Source organism: Lycorma delicatula, chromosome 6, assembly GCF_047948215.1.
Source record: "Lycorma delicatula isolate Av1 chromosome 6, ASM4794821v1, whole genome shotgun sequence".
In the NCBI taxonomy this organism is placed as follows: Eukaryota; Metazoa; Arthropoda; class Insecta; order Hemiptera; family Fulgoridae; genus Lycorma; species Lycorma delicatula.
This window is the reverse complement of record NC_134460.1, coordinates 28,903,259-28,925,598: the sequence shown is the minus strand read 5'-3', so window position 1 is coordinate 28,925,598 and position 22,340 is coordinate 28,903,259. Positions and strand designations below refer to the sequence as shown.

General features: G+C 29.3%; 1 protein-coding gene across 1 annotated transcript in view; it reads left to right on the top strand.

The window, feature by feature from the left end:
- The window catches only part of LOC142326797 (uncharacterized), a 646,039-nt gene that overhangs the window by 582,723 nt on the left and 40,976 nt on the right, over positions 1–22,340 (top strand). Inside the window, exon 5 of the mRNA XM_075369512.1 lies at positions 17–154. Within this exon, the coding sequence (XP_075225627.1) occupies positions 17–154 (138 nt within the window). The remainder of the gene's footprint in view (positions 1–16; positions 155–22,340) is intronic.

Genomic DNA, 22,340 nt, shown 5'->3' with positions numbered 1-22,340 from the left:
TTTCTGATTGTTGTAGAGAGCCAGTTAGAAGATCCGAGAATATCGTTTAGAAAACCGGTATATAACGTTGGTGATTGGTTAGAAGTGAATTGTACTTCCGCGCCGGCAACCCCTACACCACACGTGACATGGTTGCTCAATGGAAAACAGGTAGGTGAAAATAAATTTAACTTAAAGAAAAACTTTTAAAAATTATCATAAAAGTAACATATTGTGTATAAGTTTGCCTAAATAAAAACAAATAAATTAAAATTATTTGTGAAATCGTAAAATTTCTGAAAAAAAAATTACTTATTAATTATAAAATTGGTTCCACGTAAAGTAATTACGTTTTAATTAAAATTAAAATGCGACAAAAAAATATACATTGATTATCCAAAAATTAAATTATCTAAATATAGGCTATATTTTTTTTAAATACAAAAGAAAACTTGTACTATTCTCTCATTGTTTAAAAAGTGGGATTAAGAATATGTTTGTTGGGAGGGACTAACAAATATTACTCTCTAATAAAATTATTTATTTTCCTATAGAATTCTTTCAACACAAATATGATGTTTTCGGGACTATCTGTACAGGATGGGTAGATGCCATACAAGTCGCTGTCACGATTGCGGCGGACTGGATACAGCAGAGCACTTACTTTTTTGCCTTAGATGGCGCGACCTAAGAGTAGTGCTCGAGGATCAGGGTGTGGAGGGGGCCAATAATATAATCGAGATGATGCTCAGCAACAGCAACAAATAGGGACGTATCTTGACTACGATCGCATCAATGATAGGAGGGAAGGCCAATGAAGAGAGGCGACAGTCTCTGATACAGATTCGGATCTATAGAGACGTGGAGTTCGATGACGGGTGATCAAGGGAGGCCAGTTTCTAGGGGTGGGCACCGGGGAATCCTCGGAGTCGTCGCTCGTCGATCACCCCCTGGGGACGCCTTCGGGTCATACGGATTCGGATAGTAGAGTGCCTGTGTGATCAGGCAGGGACTGTACATACCATATGGCTTAGATCCGGCCACTGTAGGAGAGGGGGGGGAAGCTATTTTAGCGGGAGAGTGCCGCGCACTGCCATCAGTGCAGAGCTTTTTCCTCCCCCTACGAAAAGAGAATAAAAAACACAAATATGATCAATAAATAAATCTGAAACGACACCCTAATTCATTAGTTTATAAATACAACACATGCGCGCGCACACGTGTGTGTTTATATACATGCACACACACGTTCGAAGAGCATGATAAGCACTTAGTCAAGTAATACAATCTACATAGTGTTTGGTAACTGATTAATTAAGTAGTACGTGAATTTTCTCTGAAACAAAAACTTATATTTTTTAAGTTATTGTAATTGATCTTTAACTATTATTTTACAAAGAGATAAATCTGTTATAAACACCATATGACTTCCTTGTACGTCTGTTAAATTATACACATATAAACATTTTTTGCTGCACTTCTTTAATCTTTTTCATTTGAAAGTGAGATACGATCCTCCAATTCTTTAATAAAATGGACAGTTACATAATTGGTGAAATATTAGTTTTTTTATTAACATCAAATATTTGTACAATTATTAATTTAACAATCTTATTACTCGTATTACTAAATCAGTATTATTGGCATCTTTGTGAGTTGCTGATTCGTATTTAATAATTTACTGTTTTTCAACAATTAATAATTAGAAAGACAAAAAGAAACCGTTAAAATCTAAATATAAAAACAATTTTTTTTTTCTTTTTAGAATGCATAGGAAGATAACGTGTCATTGTCAAAACTTCTCACATAAAAATCCATCGTAAGGCTGAACGAGAAATATGCATAAATATTTAAAGGAAATTTGCATAAATAAATATTTACATAGGATAGCTTGAAAATATTTCCAAATTTAGCGTATTGTAGAATCATATCTCGTTTATATTATGAACAAAAAGATTTCATGAATTTTATTACTACAAGCAAGAAGGACTTTATCTTTTAGCCTATGAATACAGTGTAATTGTTTTATAAATATACGCTTTTTTTCTGTTTAGCCTCCGGAACCACCGTAAGGTATTACTTCAGAGGATGATCTGAATGAAAGTAAATGAATTGTAGACTTGTACAGTCTCAGGTCGACTATTACTAAGATGTGTGTTTAATTGAAACCCAACAACCAAAGAACACCGGTATCCACGATCTAATATAGAAATCCGTATAAAATTAACTTATAAATACACCCTGACTGATACTAATTGTCCATAATACATTTTTAATCATTTTGGGCCAGCATTTAAAGTAAGAAAAATAATATATTGCTAAGATTTCAAATCACTTTGTTTACTTTAAACATGTAACTTTATTAATGGTTTTTTTTTATTAATAAAAAAAATGTTTTTCAGTTATACCGAACAAACTAGATAGCACATATAATCGAGATAATCGCCTTAAATTTAAATACGTAAATCTTTTTAACCCAATGCCATTTTAACCCGAGGAATTAGTTTTTCGAATTCAATAAATGACATGCAATGAAATCAATTTTCTTTTCCTAATGTGTACGATGCAATCTATTCAACTAATGAAAATTAAGGAACCACCCACGACCCAATGAGATGAGGATGATATACACTCTTGTACAGACTCAAACCGACCGACCATTGCTTTTAACTGTAAAGCAATCGCCGAAGTACACCAGTATCCGCTGTCAGTATTCAAATGCGTATAAAAGCAATAAACTTTTATTAGGATTTAGATCTCAGAACCTTCGATTTCAAAAATCAACTGTTAAATAACTGATTTCCCACGATGAGTTAACCATTAGACCATTCCGGTGGGCTATGAAACCAGTCTTAACAATTTGTTTTACAAAAGGTGGTTAATTAAATGTTCAGTATTGCTAGGTAAAAAAGATTTATCACCCGCTTATAAAATAAGCAGCATAAAAAAGGTCTATTTAATCGTTGATACAATGAATAAAGTGATCTGATTTAAATAAATTAAGCACTTAACTAAATTGAAGCTTTATACTAAAACCTCAAAAGGAAAAATTTCAATTGGGTAATGCAAAAATTACTCCACCAGGAATGACGCAGTAAGACAGATATGTTCTCAGTTTATATTCTACTGCTCATAAAATAAGGCAATAATTTGGAGATGTTTATAGCTGCAATTCTTAAAATTTCAATAAGAACGATGATTAAAGAGTAATTTAGATCGACGCCGAAAGTTCTTCGTTTTAAGAGAACACAGTTGTATATAAATTTACAAAACAATCCTACACACGAGCATTCGCGTTTAGATTTAATTATACTTTAAACCGAAAAAAAATACATTTTCTTTTTTTAAATTAATTAGCTGTATAACTTTGTAGTAATAGTTTTCTCATGAAATTTCTATTTTGAAAGTAAAAATCACGTTAGTAATATTTTGATTTTTGTGGAAATACGTATGCGTATCTAATTGATCGATATTTCCTGATAGTCATTAACTGAAAAGTGTCGTAATAATAAAAAAAAAAACTGGCTTACAGCTGCGCGTACAGTAGAGAAAATTATTGCAGCTTAAGTTACTGTTTCGTAATGGATTAAATTTTTTTATTAAGGTTATTATGATTTGTAAAATATCTTGACTAGATTCATTAATTGTTAAATGTTGGAACAGGTGGTTTTTTTTAAAAATATATCCTACTTTATTTTCCGGATGCAAATTCATTTACAATCGGAAAAAGTAAATTATATTAATTTGCATAATTAAAAAACTATACTGTAAAGAATAATAAATATTCAAAAAACAAATAAAAAATTGATATGCTAACTTTATTTTTATAACACAGTAAAGTTAATTTAAAATAGTGTTATAGGAGATAATTAAAGATAGAATAAAACTTGGGAAAGATCTGTTTTGAATTTAAGAGACTAGAGTCCCGAGTACCATATAAGGATGATTTTTTATTTAATTCAAGATGGAAAGGGTCAAAAATGGGGTTTTCTTGAAAAAACTGTACTTCCTAGAAAATTCACTTATTCTTTTTTCCAAAAACTATATTAAATTTCCGAGAAAATTCTTTTTGATATGACTAATTACAGAAAAAATTGACCGAATCATTGATACATTTTGCACTCTATTTTCGAAAATAACTTTTTAACAAAGTCTCTATCACTATATTGAAACCAATATCAAAATCTCGTTTTTTTATACTTTGCAAGGACTTCACACATAAACATTCTTAGATTAGTACGAACCAACCATAATTCGGAATTACAAATTAATTAAACGTAAAATGAGACTTTGGGAAAGTATTTGGTTTTACATTTGAAAAACTAGAGTACCGAGTGACATTCTTTAATTCAAGGTTGAAGGATCAAAAATGGGTGAAAAAAAATAAAAAATTTTACGATAAAGATATATGAAATTATTTGTAAGCTTATAATACACGAATTAGAAACCCACCACAATTTTTTATATTAATACTACATTACCATGTGAAATGATATAAGTTGAAGACTTATCATAAGCATTTTATGATACTTTCTGATATTTTTGATAATGATATATATGACACTTTTTGATAATTACAAACAAGAAAAAGATACTTTTTTGTTCTATGACGCTTTATTTTTGTTTGATTTTCTAGTGATAAAAAATAAAGCAATTTCATATAATTATGTCAACGTTTTTTTTTTTTTTTTGTATTTCCTCACTTTACTTTTACTTCTCGGGAATAACTGTAGATTAAAAATCTAAGAAACGCACATTTTACTAGTTTATCACTTAAAAAATTAAATTTTGCTTTTTTTCCTTTCATGAATCATAAAACCCTAGAGGCCGTGGACTTAAATCTATGTAAATTACCTGTTTCTGATGGACAGCCCCATCCGGAGGGGGTGAGAGGCCTCGGTCTCCCGTTTACGGTTATCGGGTGGGGACAACCTTGCAGTACCATTGAAGTGGAGAGGAAAGTAAGACCGAGTCCCGGTGGGGGATCCTTCCGGGAGTTCCCCATTGGAGGCAAGGCATAAAGACCGAGTCCTGGTGGGGGAATCCTTTCGGGTTCCCTCATTAGAGGCATGACGCCTAAAAAACCGAGTCCCGGCTATCTGGTGGGAACTTTGTTCCCGACGAGGTAGTTAGAGACTATGGCACCCTCCAGAGCTGAGTTTATGTTTAGTTGCGGTGATGGCTCCGGGGGGAGGGGAGGAAGAAGAAAAAAGTTACCTGAAAAGGAAATTCGTCAGTTGTAATATAATTTCACTTTTTCGGCATATCTGAGAAGTTTATGTTATTTTCATTAGTTGAGCGTGCGCGTGCCTACACACATATGCGCGCGGGGCATTTATAAATACATATCATAAATATTTGAGAAGTTCAGGAATTATTTTTGGGGAAACCGGTTGGGAAATGAAGCTGTTCAAAAGAACTGCATTATAATTATACCGTTTAAGTTCAACAAAAGAACTTTGGTATTTCTATTTGACTAAAACCTAATTTCACCTAAACCATTCAATCAGCTATGATAAAATTCAAAATCTTTTTTTGATGATTTTTTTCGATGACCAAGATTATTTTCTTACTGATGTCTGTACTTTGTTTGTAGATTTATGTTAGTACAAAGACAAATTTTCCAAATATTTTTTTATCGTTTTTTCATATCTTTTATTATTTTTATGCCATTTAATTGCATTTATTATTAGGTCAGATATATTATTGCCTTATTGGGTTGTAAATAAGCCTGGAAAAATTTATTACATTTCAAACACGTATAAATTTATTACTCGAAATCTTTTTGTTTCCTAATGCGCTAATGATTGTTATATTAATAGATAATTTATATTTACAAATTATAAGCAATGTATTAACTTATTTCACACTTTTTTTTGTATAATCTATTATATTCATCATTAAAGAAGGATGTTTAGTACTTACCACAATACAGAACAGTCGATTTTATGCCAGTTGCGTCTAAGATTTTCATCCGGAAGGTGTTCCGGATTGAAATCAAAATCACGAAAATTGGTTATTTCATAAACTATAAAATTTTCAATTTTTCGAAAAAACGGGCATCAAGATTACATGGTGAACCTAGAGAGAAAAAAATTCCAATTTAAATATAATTTTACCTTTACTGATTTTTATTATTTACATAAATCAAGATTATTTCTGTTATATATACACCTATGTATAAAAACATTTCTACTTTAATTTTTCGTCCTAAGCTAAAAAAAAGGTTTAATTGGATTTTTTTTTGTAAATCAGTAAAAACGAGTACGTATATTTTTCTACCATTAATTTTTCCATTAATCATAAATTGTAATTTATAAATATCAATTCCAATTGAATGTAGCAGTTTTCTTAAGTTTGATTTTCTGTTCATTTTTAAATTCTTTTTATGTGACATTTAAAAGCGAATTTATTAAAAGATTATCGAAATTATAAATTCCTTAAACACTTCTTTTTTAAGGCTGCTTCGTTATTAATTAAATTATACCCTAAGTTTATACGTCTGTCAGAAAAATCCTTCCGTAAGATGCAGATGTGATATTTGTATACATAAATGAAGATATACCTATTTTTTAAGGTCATTAAACATCAAGAAAGAAATATTTCCTTAACTGTTACATAATTTGTTTTTCTTGCTGTTTAATAATATATTTATTAAACCATTTTTAATACTTTTGTAATTTATTTTGGCAATTATTTGAATAAAAAAAACAGACAGTAAAATAAAAGAGAGGAATAATTTTTACTTTAAATAAACGTATACATACGCCTATAATTAAAAACAAAACAAACTTTCAAGTTAAATACAATCTCTCACAATTCAACTTGTAGCCTACTAATTTTTGGTTTACATAAAAGAAAATAAACAAAGAAAAAACAAATTTATCTTATGAAAGGATAAATTTAAAAATAAATAATATAAAACTTTTAATAGAAATCTGTAAGGAAAAGTTATACAGCTGAATATATTATCGGTTTTCTTGGAAACTTAAAACACTTCTAACTTTTTACTCTAATATAGCTTAAATTTTTTTAAATAAACTGTCGTAAAATGATGTAATTTATTTTCTCATGAGATTAATTGGAATATGTTTTGTATACAATCGTCAAATTTATGTTAAAACAAGTAGATAACATGTTTCTTTTTTTAAATCGATTTTGGAATCATGTTCATTTATTTAACATTACAAAAAATTTCATGTGGACACTACATGACTTCCTTGTACACCTATAAACTACATATATAATTTTTTTTTTTAAATGGAAAGTACATAAAATTTTATTTCGTTAATAACTTCTGATATTTTTTTATTTTTTGTTATTGTTATTATTGGCATATTATTTATCGTAAAAATATTCTACAATCAGAGGTTAATAATTATTAATAAATAAATATATTTACATTAAAAAAAAGTTAAAACAAAAAGAAGATAAAGTCGGATTCAAACCGATGTGCCTTCCCGTTGTAAATTATAAATTATTTACTGTTGATCACCCAAGTTAAATAACGTTGTTGGAGTTTAATAGTATTCTACTGATATTTACTCGTATTAGCGTTGTATAAAACGCATTTAAAAAGAAAATATTTATTTATAGTAGGATAAACAACATATATGGCATATTTTACTGTTTTTCCTACCACTTTTGATTAAGATTATTAAAGGAATGTAAAATACGACGTAAGATAAAATAATCGTTTTTAGAGGTTGAAAGTACAATTTATATAAATATTCATTTTGAGGTATACAAAACAAGAATATATATACATATTTTATACATATTATTTAATTTACAGTTAATAAAACTGCATAGATACAGACGCTTTTGTAATTCATTATTAAGACATCCTACGAAAATAAAATAACTTAATTTTTAAAAATCTTTAAAAGATTTTTAACTCTTTGAAGTGCGTGATGAAACGTGATAAACTTTAAAATTGTTAAAGACATTAATATTTTGATTCTGCAAGTTTTTTTTAACAAAAAAATTTTTCAAAGTTAATTAGAAGATGCTATTGATTAGCTGTAAAAGCTTCTTTGTGAAAAAATGTTCAATGTATTTTGACAGTTGCCTTTAATTTTAAAATTGCAGAGACTACAAACATTTTTTACATAAAATTAGTTAATATATTTTATTTTTTATTTTTTAAAATATTGTATTTGTGGAAACTAAAAATATAACGGGAATAGATCTACTTAACATAGAAAGAAGAATTTTAAAAATGATGGTATAAGAAAGACAGAAGAAGGCTACTGACTAAGATCAGAGAGATATACGATAAAATTGAAATCCTGTAAGTAAAAATAAGAAAAATATGACTAATTCTACGGTCCAAATAAACCAATAAAGGCTAAATAAACTGTGAAGGAACAAAGGCCAAGGAGACTATGTTAAATATCTGAAAGAAGGGTATTAAAAAGTTCAATATTATTTATATTTTTTTTTAATTTAGTATTAAAATTCAGTATTCAGTATTATTCAGTAATTCAGTATTATTGTCACAACCATGAGGATAACGAAAATTTCAGGGGTCCTCGCTAGACGGGAATGGCAAGTGAGTATATATATATATATATATATATATATATTATAATAAATTACACAAAAGCTCTTAAGCTTATACGTGGAATATGGAAATGGATATTTTTAGCGTATAAAAAATGCCATCAGGATTCGAACCCGAGCAAATGTTTTGTCTAGTTCGAAAAGAATATAGAAAGAAGATTTTTGAATTAAAGGTTTCTGTAGGTGAAAAGAAAAAAAAACAGAAGAGAATAGACTGAAGAAAGAAGACCTAAACAGTCCGAAAGATTAAAAAACTTCTGGAAGGAAAAAAAACAAGATAAATTGATATTTCCGTGGTCCTTTCAGGGCTAAACGCGGAAAAAACTCTCTTCTAACAACAAGGAAACCATTCACAACAACATATGGAAGATAAAAAAGAACAAAATAATAAATACGGCAATTATAAAATTAATATTTTAAAGCATCTATTGTTAATGGACTATGTTTATATATATAAATATATATATATAATATATATATATATATATATACTCACTCGCCATTCCCGTCTAGCCAGGACCCCTGAAATTTTCGTTATCCTCATGGTTGTGACAATAATACTGATAAATAGCAGTTAAAGTATTCAGGCTTTATGGAAACCAGAGAAACTAAATATATATATATATAAACAATTTCTCCAGAAGTTGTCCCACTATTTCCTACACACCAGTCACAATGGCGCATCCTCTCGATGGATTCATCGCAGCAAGAATGGCACACCACGATTAAGGAAAGGTCCTTGTATAGATTTATTCAGGACTTGGAGGGATGGTATGCCTCTCCTTGGCCTTGGCTTTTAAGGGCAACGGGTGCTCAGGTGCTCACCAACCACGTTAACTTGAACCAATGTTTGTTTCGGTTCCTCCTGGCAGCTGATGAGCTGTACGTCTGCGGGGAAGTCCAGTCGAACCAACATATGATGTTCGACTGCCCAGCTCTTGGAGGGGGGGGGGTCAGAACTCAGGCTACCCTGAAACTTAGAGGTCAAGGGGAAAATTGGCTACTCATAAGCGGCGAGTCAATGTGGCGAGAGCCGCATTTTTGGACCGTATGGGAGTTCCTTGATGAGGTTGCTTTGTTCAACCGACATCAGTAGTTTGTTTAAGGAAAAGACTCCTACCTCCTTGCTGTTAGAAGCTACCCGAGAGTTATGTCTGACCATCAGCCAATCATAGATCCAAGCGCTTTAATATTGGTGGACAGGTACTTTCTGGCATTCAGTGATCTAGGCATGGCAGCGAATTGCTGTCTTGACGAGATAAATTTAATTTATTGAATGTCATATATATTTTAGTAGTTGATGGGGTGCGCCTACCCAGTTTAGAATATATGAGAAGTGAGCGATGAGACATGAAGCAAGTGGTGTGTGGCACCATGCTTAGTTCGCTCACGCAATTAGGTTAGCTCTAGGAGCTAGTTAGGACAGTGGTCGCTAAACTGATTTGAGGCACAGTAGCCATTTGTGGCATAGACATTCGTACTTATGCTTTAGGGCAACCGAATGGGATGGTGGAGGGAGAAATGCCATGCAAATCAAATCAAAACACCAATCACCTTTCTCTTTTCTCACCCGGACCAGGTTCATCCATGGCCTTCATCTCAACCCTTTCCACACTCTCCATAATCTTTCCTTCTTCTATTGGGTAACTATATTTTTTTTTTATAAATATTGTATGTCAATGTAAAAGTGACCATCACTTAAAGTAACATATGTATTTAAATAAATAATTGTAGTTCCTAACAAATCATTTTTGTTTACATAAGTTTTTGCTGTCACATCAGTAATAGCCATTCAAAATATTTGAGATTCCACAAAGAATGAATACATTTCTTTAAATGTTTTTTTTTTTTTTTTAATAATAAAATGTTCCACATTGATTAAATCTTGTCAATGAAATAAACAAACGATGATGATAAAAATTATTCGTTAATAATTTAAAGGTTATTTGATTGAATAATAGACATAATTTGATATTCACTCCGCAAAGTGTTCGTTGATTGACTAATAAATGGAATCACGATGATATTAATTGTAGACACAAATCAAATTTTAATCTATCTTTTCGGGTTTTGGTTTGGAGTATATTTGGAACTGAACAACTGACAATACTAAGCGCTGAGCAAGTATATATATATATTTTATTTATGTCTCTATGTTTGTAATATTCACCAAAATAATAACGTTAAAAAACTACAATTTAACACTTTTTCTGAAATATTTCCGAGATTAGTTTTGAATATATAAATATTTTTTAACCTCTCGAGAGAATTGTGTAAAAAAGAAGAAACAGAGCCTCAAGAACTTACACAATGAAAAGAATCGCGCGGATGTATATAAATTATAACTCTCCCACACAGACTGTAGTAAATCGACTATATAACTACTTAAATGTAAATGAACTTGAGAAAGCTTATAGAGTTATAGTGCAGCCAACATCGTAAATATAAATGATTTTCTTCAAATTTACTTAACTGAAAAGTGGTTATATATTATTAAACTTTTGTCACCAAACTCTATCTGTATTTGCTTTAGATAGAGCTTTACTTTGTTAGTTCAGGATCTTTGTTTTACGAGTACTTTTATCACTATGAGAAAGTTGGTTTTAACTGTATTTTAGCAACAAAAACTGGAAAAGGAATTTGGCTTCTCTTTCTAATATGAGCATTTACTAAGGCCGGTACAGCTGTGACCCATTTCTCTTGAAATATTTCGTAATCTCCCTCATGATATATAGGTTTTCTCAAACTAAATTTTAGAATCACATATTTTAAAATATTAAAATAATAATAATTATTATTATTATTATAAGTAAATATATTAAATTAGTATTCAAATACTTATAACAAAATTAAAATAACGCACAACAAAAATTTTGTAAATAACAGAATTTTTTTTTTTGTAAATTATAAGATTTTTGTTGGAATATGTAAAAACAGATTATTTATGTTTCGTTTGACAAAGGTTAATTAATATTACCGTTGTAAATGACGTGATATATAAAATTCAATCCCGAGAATGAAGTAATCATTTTTAGAAAAAACTAATATTTTAAGCCAGGCATGAAAGAATCATATGAATAAAATAGTTTTCGGTTGCCTTCTTAACTTATCCGAATATAATTTGCTGCATATCAACATTCAAAGTTCACTAAAATTACAGCTACTCAGCCCTGTAAGTGATACCATCTCTAAATTCACCAATGATTTAATTAATACCATTAATTAAAACTCTTATAAAATAAACTGTAACTAAGGCAAAATTGCATGAAAGTAATTATAAAGACAATTTGCAAAGTAATAATTTACTTACCTACTTACCGATTTACTTATTGAATCTACTTACTAATCAACATACTGATTTTTTCAGTAATAATTTTACTAGACTGTTGATACGTTTAAATTAAAATTTAAAAAAATACTATATTTTTAGTTTTTTAATTTATCCCACAGAAATTTTAGTTTTTATATCTCCGGTTACAATATTACAATCTATTCCAAACGAATTAGTAATTAAGATTACAATAAAAGTTTAAATATGTACTTAAATGAGTAGTGATTAATGATTTGAGATAAATGTTTAAGATATCTAATTTAATTATACATTGCAATTATATCACGGTAAAAGCGAAATCACTTAACAAATATAATTTTTTTATAACTTTTCATTACTATATATATATATATATATATATATATATATATAATTATTATGTATTATGTATATAATTATTTATTGAGAATTAATTTTACAACTAACTTACTTTATATTTAATCATGATCATAAAATACGAAAATGATAAAAACGATGATGATAAATTACACGATTATGGTAATAACTGCGATCATCTCAGAGATTTTTGCAAGAATTAATGTAAACAGATCATGAGGAAAATGGCGTTACTAGATTTGTACTGTGCAAGTGTCGATCAGTTTAATAATATTTCTATTTAAATCAATCCTAAAGTCTTAAGTGACTGTTGCTTAGGACAATCGTATAATTGCCATTTAAAACACAAAAAAAAATTATCCCTTCAACTTCCTCCAGTTAACACCTAAATTTACGTCAGATGATCAAAATACTTTTTTTTTTAATTAAAATTAAGTTAAAAACATTGTAAAAATATGACATCAAATAAAAGCGTCGGTGATATCATTAAAGGAAAACTATCAGATAAAAAATTATTTAAAGAAAGATTTTTTGATATTTTTTTTTATATTTCCATTTTAAAAGCATCGGATCGAGCGTCAAATCAGCTTGTAAAGAAAAATAAATGTTTTTATAAGGCGACAAGACTATTCTTGTTTTAGCCGGCCTCCGTGGTGCGAGTGGTAGCGTCTCAGCCTTTCACCCGGAGGTCCCGGGGTCGAATCCTCCGGTCAGGCATGGCATTTTCATACACGCTAAAAATCATTCATCTCATTCTCTAAAGAATGCCAAAAAAAAAGAAAAAGACTAATCTTCAGCAACAAATAAACCTCTAACAGCTGATATTAATTTTTGAATGTTATTTATGTACTAGGATCTTTATGAATGATAGATTGAAGGTTAGGTTAATATTTATGCGCTATAAAATGCACTATTTATTTACATACGCAATTTTACGGTTAATCGCTAGAAAACCAGCTGAAGTATTTCACTAATATTAACAATTCTAAATATTATTAGATTATAATTTTCAATTAAATATAAACAAGTCATGATGTCTAACGTGTTCTACTTTTTACTTTTATATCTTGCATTTCATCAATCCTCATAAATTGTAATCTAAAGAAGTAACATCCTCAGTGATCTGGGTAGCCAATTTACCGGCCCTCTACGTCCAGTCCATTTACCAGTAAATTCTTCAATTAAAAAATCATTGTACTTCATTAACAATATACTAATATTATATGTATAATATCAACAAAATATTAATATATAAATCTCAAAAATTTGTTTGTTTGTTACTGAATCAAACAAAAACTACAATGATTATTTTTTAAATTTTCTTTCTTCTTTCTTTATAGAGGAATATATAGGTTAAAAAAATCCGCAAGTTGAACTTCAAGCAACAGTCACATCTGTTGAGACTGAAGATCAAACAAATTAACGTGGAAGGGTTCAAGCTAGGTATACGTCAACTACGGGTGCAAATCCACGAGTTGCCGCTAGTTTTGAATTATAGTAAATACATTTATTCTACTCACGTTAAATAGAGCAAAATAAGTATAAAAACCTTAATTTTTTTTTACAGGAGAAATCAGACTTTACAAATTTTATTATCAACCGATTAAGTAATAAAAATCTAAGGTAAACTTTTCTAGATTAATAATCAAAAGCGATATTATTTGAAATCATATCAAATAAATAAATTTACAATTAAAATTCAATAAATAAAACCTAAAAATAACGAAAGACCTTAAAAAACAAAATAATATAATTTAAAACAATAGTTAAATATCTCTTTCAATATAAATACATTAATTTATTATAAGGGTAATGGAAAAAAGAACCACGATCTCAGATTAAAACATAAATAATAAAAGGACTATAAAAAATGTATACGAACACAACCAAAAATAAACAAGAAAACATTATAAATATTACATTTCTATTATATTACGAGATATTGTAAGGGGTAGAGAAGCTTCCAGAAGAAGAAAGAGAGAGAAAATAAAGAAAGAAAAATCTACAAGAAATTCTTTTAAGAATTTATAGAAAAGGGTCGAAGGTGCGGACAATAAAAATCATTACGCTTGAACAAACAAGGGTAGGTTGGATACTGGTACTACAGGTCAAGCCCTAGGCTCGAGGACCAACGGGTTACAATTTCAGTTTCCGTTCAGTGTGTGAGAAATGCGAGGACAGTGTGCGGTAACAAACAAGCGAAAAGTGCGTCATGAGTATTCATTCCATTTCTGGACAACGGTGAACTACGAGAAGTTGTTCAATGAATTTGTTGCGAGCAGGGAACAAAGTGATTTCATTCATTTATAAAAGTTAAGTCAGTTCTCTAATATAAAGTGAATTATTGATTTTTTTATTATTTTATAGGTGTAATCTCTTGTTAATTTTATATTATTTTATTAACTATTTATTGTAAGGTTTATAATAAAATCAAAATTCTATTTTTCTATTTATAATTGATTTATTTTGTATATTTTTTAAGAATAAATTATATTTTTAAGAATTTTTGTGTGCTATCTCTCAATATACTTGTCGAACCGGGCGAACGTATGAAAGTAATATATTATTTTTAAAAACTGCAATCTCAGAAATTTGTAATATTCACGCTTTAATTCTGACGTATTACAACCGAAAAGAAGAAAATACAAAGCACCAATTATTATAATAATAATTAAAATATTAATTTGTTTATGTGTGTTATATACCACAACCGAAATGTAGTCGACCATTCTGTTGTTAATTAAACAATTAATAAATTAATGGTAAATAAAACCGATACCAGATCACAGTGTATTATATGCACTGTAAACTATCTCGTGTCTCGTGGATGGTTAAAATAAAAATTTCGCACGTTTTTCCATCACCACTTATACACTAGTCCAAAAGACGTTAGTGGATGTATTCTCAGTTTTGTCTACACCTTTTAAATAGGCTAGATATTGTATGAGCAATCTTTCTCTTAACTGTTCCGTAAAAAAAATAGAAAAGATTATGCAGTACCATATACTTTTTATACCGGATTATATGATATGCTTTCTTCACTAAATCGATGTATAACGGTACATTTAAATGCAAAACACCAAAATACGAATAATATTCAAACCTATAAGAACTATTCATCCTATTTAGTTCTTATTATATAGTTAACATCAATACTTTCATGAAAAGCAAACCTTACTTGTTCATTCTGCGTATCAAAATATTTTACCTTTACCGTAACCTAATAAATTCTAGAACAATAAAAACAAGAAATTCTTTAATACCATCACGTAAAAAATAAATGGATTTGGATTGGTAAAATATCCAACGTAAATACAATTTAACAATTATTAAAAAAAAAAACGGTATCAATATCAAAATGCGCTTATATTTATGAAATAATTTCATCCAAAGATTCAATTAATTCCTTAGACACAATTTTGAATCGGCGTCTGCTTCTACAAAATTAATTTCCAGATATAATACTACGTATATAAGTATACTTCGTAAAAACCAACACCGAAATTACATCAGTGGAATTCATATTTACTAGAAAAAAAGGCGAAAATGTAACATGATTTATGTTTCACTTCATTGTTAAATGTTTTTACCAATTGTAACTAAATAACATTCATGAATTTAGCGCATTAATAACATCAAAAACTTCTATAACCAAAAGCTTCAAAATCCTGAACGTTTTTAGCAGTTTCATGAGGTGTGATTTTTTAACACATCTCTAACCCCAATTTTATCCATTTTTAACCCCAAAACACAAATATAATTATAGATAAATCGTTCGAGAAGTATAAATTGTTCAAAGGAATTAATCTTTTGTGCGCTGCTCACAGCCGCCCGGCACACCACCATTGGTCCGCTCTGCGCTAATAGTAGCTAAAATAAAAATGTGAGCACATACAACAAACAAACCCGCGCACAATCCTTTTTTTTTAAAAAAGGATTGTGCGCGCGATTATTATGTTCTTTTATATACGCCATCTATAAGTTTCAAGTATTACGTAACTAATATCATGTATTTTAGTTTCGACTTGGACGAAATTATTATTTATTATTTTTTAGCACATTTTGATGTCGGTTCCATATTTTTTTAAACAGTTTATTTCACAATTTTCTGTGTCTGCTTAATAACGATTAGTTATTCGGCGACGTTAATGTGCTCATTTTTGGTGATGTTTCCAATCATAGGCTATTTTTGTTTTCTTCAACTTCTTTGGTGTCAATCAGAAATAGATTTGTGACATCAGTTTTCATTTTGTGACTTAAAAATAAACATGAGACACAAAAATGAAATGGATTTCATCGATTTATTAAATAACTTGTGTTTTGACGAAGTTATAACTGATCAATTGGAAATGCTTTGCGAAAGAAGGAGGGTGCATTTATCAGACGAATTTGCAGATGGAAATGCTGTAAGAATATTTCCGACTATTAAATTAGTTACGAATACAATCGTAATATGACTAATATGATATCAAAAACAAATAGAGTTTATATTATTAACGCTATTAATGAATTAATAGCGTTAATTTACTAATAATGAAAACTTCTAGACGTCACTAACTGTGATGACCTGTTGCATAATGTACATTGGCAGGTGTAATATATCGATTTCTGATGGTTTAGTTAACGGCGCTATGGGAATTTTAAAGAAAATCAGATGGCCTGTCCTACGAAGGGACAGCTGGAAAAGGGGTGAGTTACCAAAAGCTGTTAATATAATTTGATGTCGAAACAATAGGTACAAAAATGAAAGATGAAGGTGGTTGGTTGTGTACGTATTACAAGTACAACGTTTCAAGCTATTAAAAGATATGGAGATGAGAAAGACGTATATTACCTATAATTTTAAGTTGAGCTGTAACAGTGCAAAACTTGGAACGTATACTATTAAATAGAGCTGTAGTAGATTTTTGGAAAAAAGTATTTGCAATAGGACGACTTTATGTTTCTCTAAGTCGAGTCAGAAGCTTAGATAGGGTAGCTCTGAGTGATTTAGTTTCACGTAAAGCACTGAATAGCTCACACGATAAAAAAGCACTTGCTGAGACGAAAAGATTGAGAAACCTTGTACATGATTGAATAATGTGCTGCATTTCGCTGAAGGCGTCGTACGTTAATTATTAATGAAATATTTACAGTTAAACCTTGCAAGGTTGGACAGTTAAAAGAGGCAGCAAAAGAACATGTAATATGATGTATGTATATAGAATTATAAGATTACCATTTTCCCTACCGATACTGTATATAATATATAATGTATATTAGATCTGAAAGGTTTAAGATGATATACCTTGATTTTTGATGATTTTATTAAGAGTGATACATATCTTGCGCAGAAACTCACATTACCTGTTTTACAGAAGACCATATAACATCATATAACGTGACACATACATATAGAATATCAGGAATGGGGAAAAAAGTTTTGTCAATTTTCAGACCGATTTTTTGTATCTAAAAACTTTTTTAAATATGGTACCACCGCGAGAAGCAGCTGCGTCGATTGCAACAATATTTATTTCAATCGGATTAATAGGAAACATTTTTTGAGTGAACTAACATAAAAAAATATATATCGGTTGAATACATAATCTCCTTTTTTGAAATTGGTTACGCTGAATTAATACCAAAAATTTAATATAAATAATTGATTGGTATAAGTTAATGAGATAACAGCCCAGTGCAAATTTTGTTTAATATTTATAATTAAATAATACGCCGTTTGAACGGTATATTACGCTTTGCTTTTGAATAGAACAAAGAGATGTTGAAATAAGGGTTTATTCCACGTATCACTGTTGCCCTGGATGGAGTTCATTACAACATATGTCTGTTATTTGCTCGATAAACATGCTTTATTTATACCTCCCTGACAATGAACGTACGAATACCCCTACAATTTTAGATAATAACTCCCGACAATATACACAATTTGTTGTAGTATCAACTCTGAACAAGTACCTTTATAATTATAAAACGTTTGACTACTTTGTTTAATGAATAAAATCTGATTTTAGTCACATGTACCGCTGATGGGGAAGGTCTAAGTGGTTTTTTTTCTTTTTCATTACTTTTATCAAAGAATACAACCATTAAAACATTTACATTCTTGTATGTAAACAGGTAGTAAATAACTTCAATAGTAATTAAATTGTAATTGCAGCGATATTCAATAGCTACTGCCTGTTTTTTTAGGTACATAAAATGAATATTTCTTGTAACTTGAAAGCGTAAAGAATAAAGTTATTAAATTATTTTTTTTAAATATTACAGTATTGATATTAATAAAATTAGAATTTCAAATACGTTTTTAATCAAGGAAAAAAATTCATGTTCGGATAAAAAGAAGAAAGTTTTTTTCAGATGATTGTCTTATTGGATGAGATTTCGGTGTTTCAGAATGTCTGTATTTAAATTAAGTATTTTATAATAAAGGTTGTATTTCAGGGGTGTATTACAATGAATTTTTACCAGTTTTATTTAAATCCTTTATTTGTTTCAAGGAATCACTCTTCCTTTAGATAGCAATTCATTTACGTTACCTCCCAAATATCTCTACCAAAATGCATTTTAATTAAAATTAAATAATTAAACTGAAACTTTTACAACTTTTCTTCTTATTTAAATTTTTTTTTTTTTGTCTTCAGTCATTTGACTGGTTTGATGCAGCTCTCCAAGATTCCCTATCTAGTGCTAGTCGTTTCATTTCAGCTTATTTAAATATAACAAAAAATTATTTAAATTTCAAATTGCACAGTTCATCAATGCAAACAGTTAAATTTTAAAGAATAATATTGTCACGTATATATTTTACTTCAAACATATTATTTTTGTTTACTTCATGTCTATGTTGCGATCTGTTCAACTAGAGAACAATAAGCAATCCCTCACTGCCCAAAGAGATGAGGATGATATTTATGACAAGTAAATAATGGTGCAGTCTTGTGCAGCTCAAGCCGACCATTCCTAAGATCTGTGGTTAATTGAACCCCAACCACCGAAGTTCACCGGTATCCACTGTTTAATATTCAAATCAGTGTAAAAGTAACTAACTTTTACTAAGATCTAAACTTTAAAACCTTCGACTTGGGAAATCAGCCTTTAAACAACTGATTTCTGTCGACAAATTAACCAGTAACGGCTCGGTGAGCTAAATATATCATTTTAACAAAAAAAAGAAAAATAAATAATTTTAATATAGTTTACGGAATTAAAGAAAAAATAATTAATATTTTGACCTCTAGATCTGTTTAGGCTTATTATTGAGAATTATTGGTTGTAGAATGTAGCTTATACACTTAATAGTACATAAAGCAAGCACGTAAAGTACATTAAAAATGTAATATGAATCTTAACATTAAACTATAAATAAATAAATTAATAGGATAAATGTAAGAAAATAAAAAAAATAAGGTGAAGTTTGCTGAGGTATAACTTTTACTGAAAAGAATGTAATGAGTAAAGAAAAAATAAGTTTATTTCAAATACTATTTACCACTGTATCAAATAAATTATTTTAAAAACAAATATCTAAATTTACCAGATAAATTCAAATAAAAGATTACTCACTTATCTGTAGCTCTTTCGAAGTATTACTTCATCATCAGACAAATTTTATAAATTACACACAATTATAAATTTAAATTTAAATAAAATCTTAAAAAAGTTTAAAAAGTTTCTAGTATGTATATTCCAGTATCCTAGTTAATGTTTCTTATACCTACCATGATAAGATAATGAACAGTATTTATCGAAACATTCGGACGTCGCGTCAGGCCTACCAATTTAAACACTATATTATCATATTCAATTCGTTTATTAATAAGTCTACATTTATTCTTATATTTAATAATATGTATTTATCTAATATTTCTAAATTATTATAAATGTCTGTAATTTTATGTTTATTTTTCAACAGACGTTCAGTAACATTTAAAAATGTAATATTTTCGTACTGAAATTTTTAGAATGTTAATTACATGTCAGACTTTGGGATTTCTTATGGTTTATGACCTGAAAATCCAAATAAATAGATCCCAGAATTGTATCTGAAGTAGTTTTTGAGAAATCTTGGGTGAAAATCAACAAATTGAGGTATAAAACCCTATTTTTTTATGTTTGTCGTACAAAATAACTTTGTTAAATGAGTAAAAAAGACATAAATCTTTAAACAATACTTGCAGAAAATCTAATTCTGAACAAAATGGTATAGATAAATTGAATAAAACAAACAAAAGTTAGAAAAATTTGAATTTTATTTAGAAACAGTACGTTACTACTGCATTTATCAGAAGAGTACTTATTTAATATAAACGGAAACTATATTATTTTTTGGTAATGTGAAAAATTTATAAAAAAATATTTACTATTTAAAATTGCTGTTCAAAAATTTGAAAGAAAATTGGAAATTGCACAACAATTATAATGTAAAAATAAATAAGTAAAAATTACTTAATTATTTATTTTATTAAAGATGGAAATATAATTAATAAGTTTAAAGATTATTATTTCAAAGGTGGCAATAAAATTACAGCTGATCAACAACGCGCAATACTTATTAGTTTTTAAATCATTCTGTAAGATACATTAAGTATATCAGGTACTGTGAATGGTGCTATCGTTAGCAAAGGTATTCTGCGACTTTTAATGTGAATGCGATTGGTTTTCCATTGCCGTACATATTTACAACAGAGAAATACACTAATATGGTATTCATTTTGGGTGTGTGTGATGGTAATTCTAAAGCTGCTGCAATATAATATGAAATACGTTTATTAAATCGCAGGATTCCAGATACCAAAACAATTAATGCAACTTTTCGTAATCTTCAGGAAACAGATTCACTACCTAATATTAATACCAGCTATCAACGATCTGTACAACTCGACGTTTTTATTGATGAATACACGATGTCTTTCTAAGGGGATCGGAGTTTCACATGCGATGGTTTAGAGAACAATTAAACAAAACAAGCTTTCCTTACCATAAAGGCAAGCAAGCTCAACAGCTACACCCAGGAGAAGATCCGTTTCGCTTAGAATTCTGCAACTGGTGGAATACTAATCGACCACTCTACAATTATGTTTTGTTTACGGAAGAGGCAAATTTCACTCGATATGGCATCAACAACATACGCAATGAGCATACATGAGCAGAATCAAATCCTCATGAAAAAACGGTGGAAGGCAATTTTCAACACAGATTTAGCGTTAATGTATGGTTCGGCGTTCTTCACAATCAGTTGTTTGGATCATCCATATTACTTGGCCGCTTAAATGCTGAGATCTACTTGTAGTTTCTTTAATAACAGCCGCAGTGGCTTGAAAATGTTCCTGTAGTGTTGAGTTGCAAAGCATAGTTCCAGTGTGCCTTTCGCTTCTCATGCGCCGTTTCCGCTCTCACTTAAATCAACATTTCCCTGAGAAACGGATCGGTCGTGGAGATCCACATTCCTGGCCACCAAGATCGTCTGATCCCTGCAGCTGATAGATTTTTGCGTCTGGAGATGGATAAAGAATATTGTATACAAAAGAAAACACATTCTCATGAGGAATTAATTATGGATGCGACTGAACAACTTAAGGACAGCCCTGAAGAACTAAAAAGACAAAAAAACTAGTAGAGAAGCGTGCCAAGAAATGTTTTGAAAATAGAGGGTTTATTTTTAACATTACCAAAATCTGGTACGTATAAAGTACTTTGGTCTAATGTACTTTTTTTAAATATTAAATTCGAATATTTCTAACTTTTCTCTGTTTTATTCAACTTATCTTGCATTACTCTGTTCAAAATTAAATTCTTCACATGTTTTTTTTTCAAAGTTTTTTGTTTATTACCTATTTAACAAAGTTATTGTACGGAAACATAAAAAACCTGGTTTACCATCCTAAATTTATTGTTTTCGCCACAGATTTCTCAAAAACTACTGCAGATATGGTTCTTGGATCTATTTTATTCAATTTTTCAAGTTAAAAACCATAAGAAATCACTAATTTTGTCCCTTAATTAACATCCTAAAACTTTGAGTACGACCTCATTTCGTCACTAGCCAACTCAGAAACGACGCATTTTAGGACATATATTTATATAAGGTTTTTCATTATTTTCACGACTAGAATACATTACGAAAGTT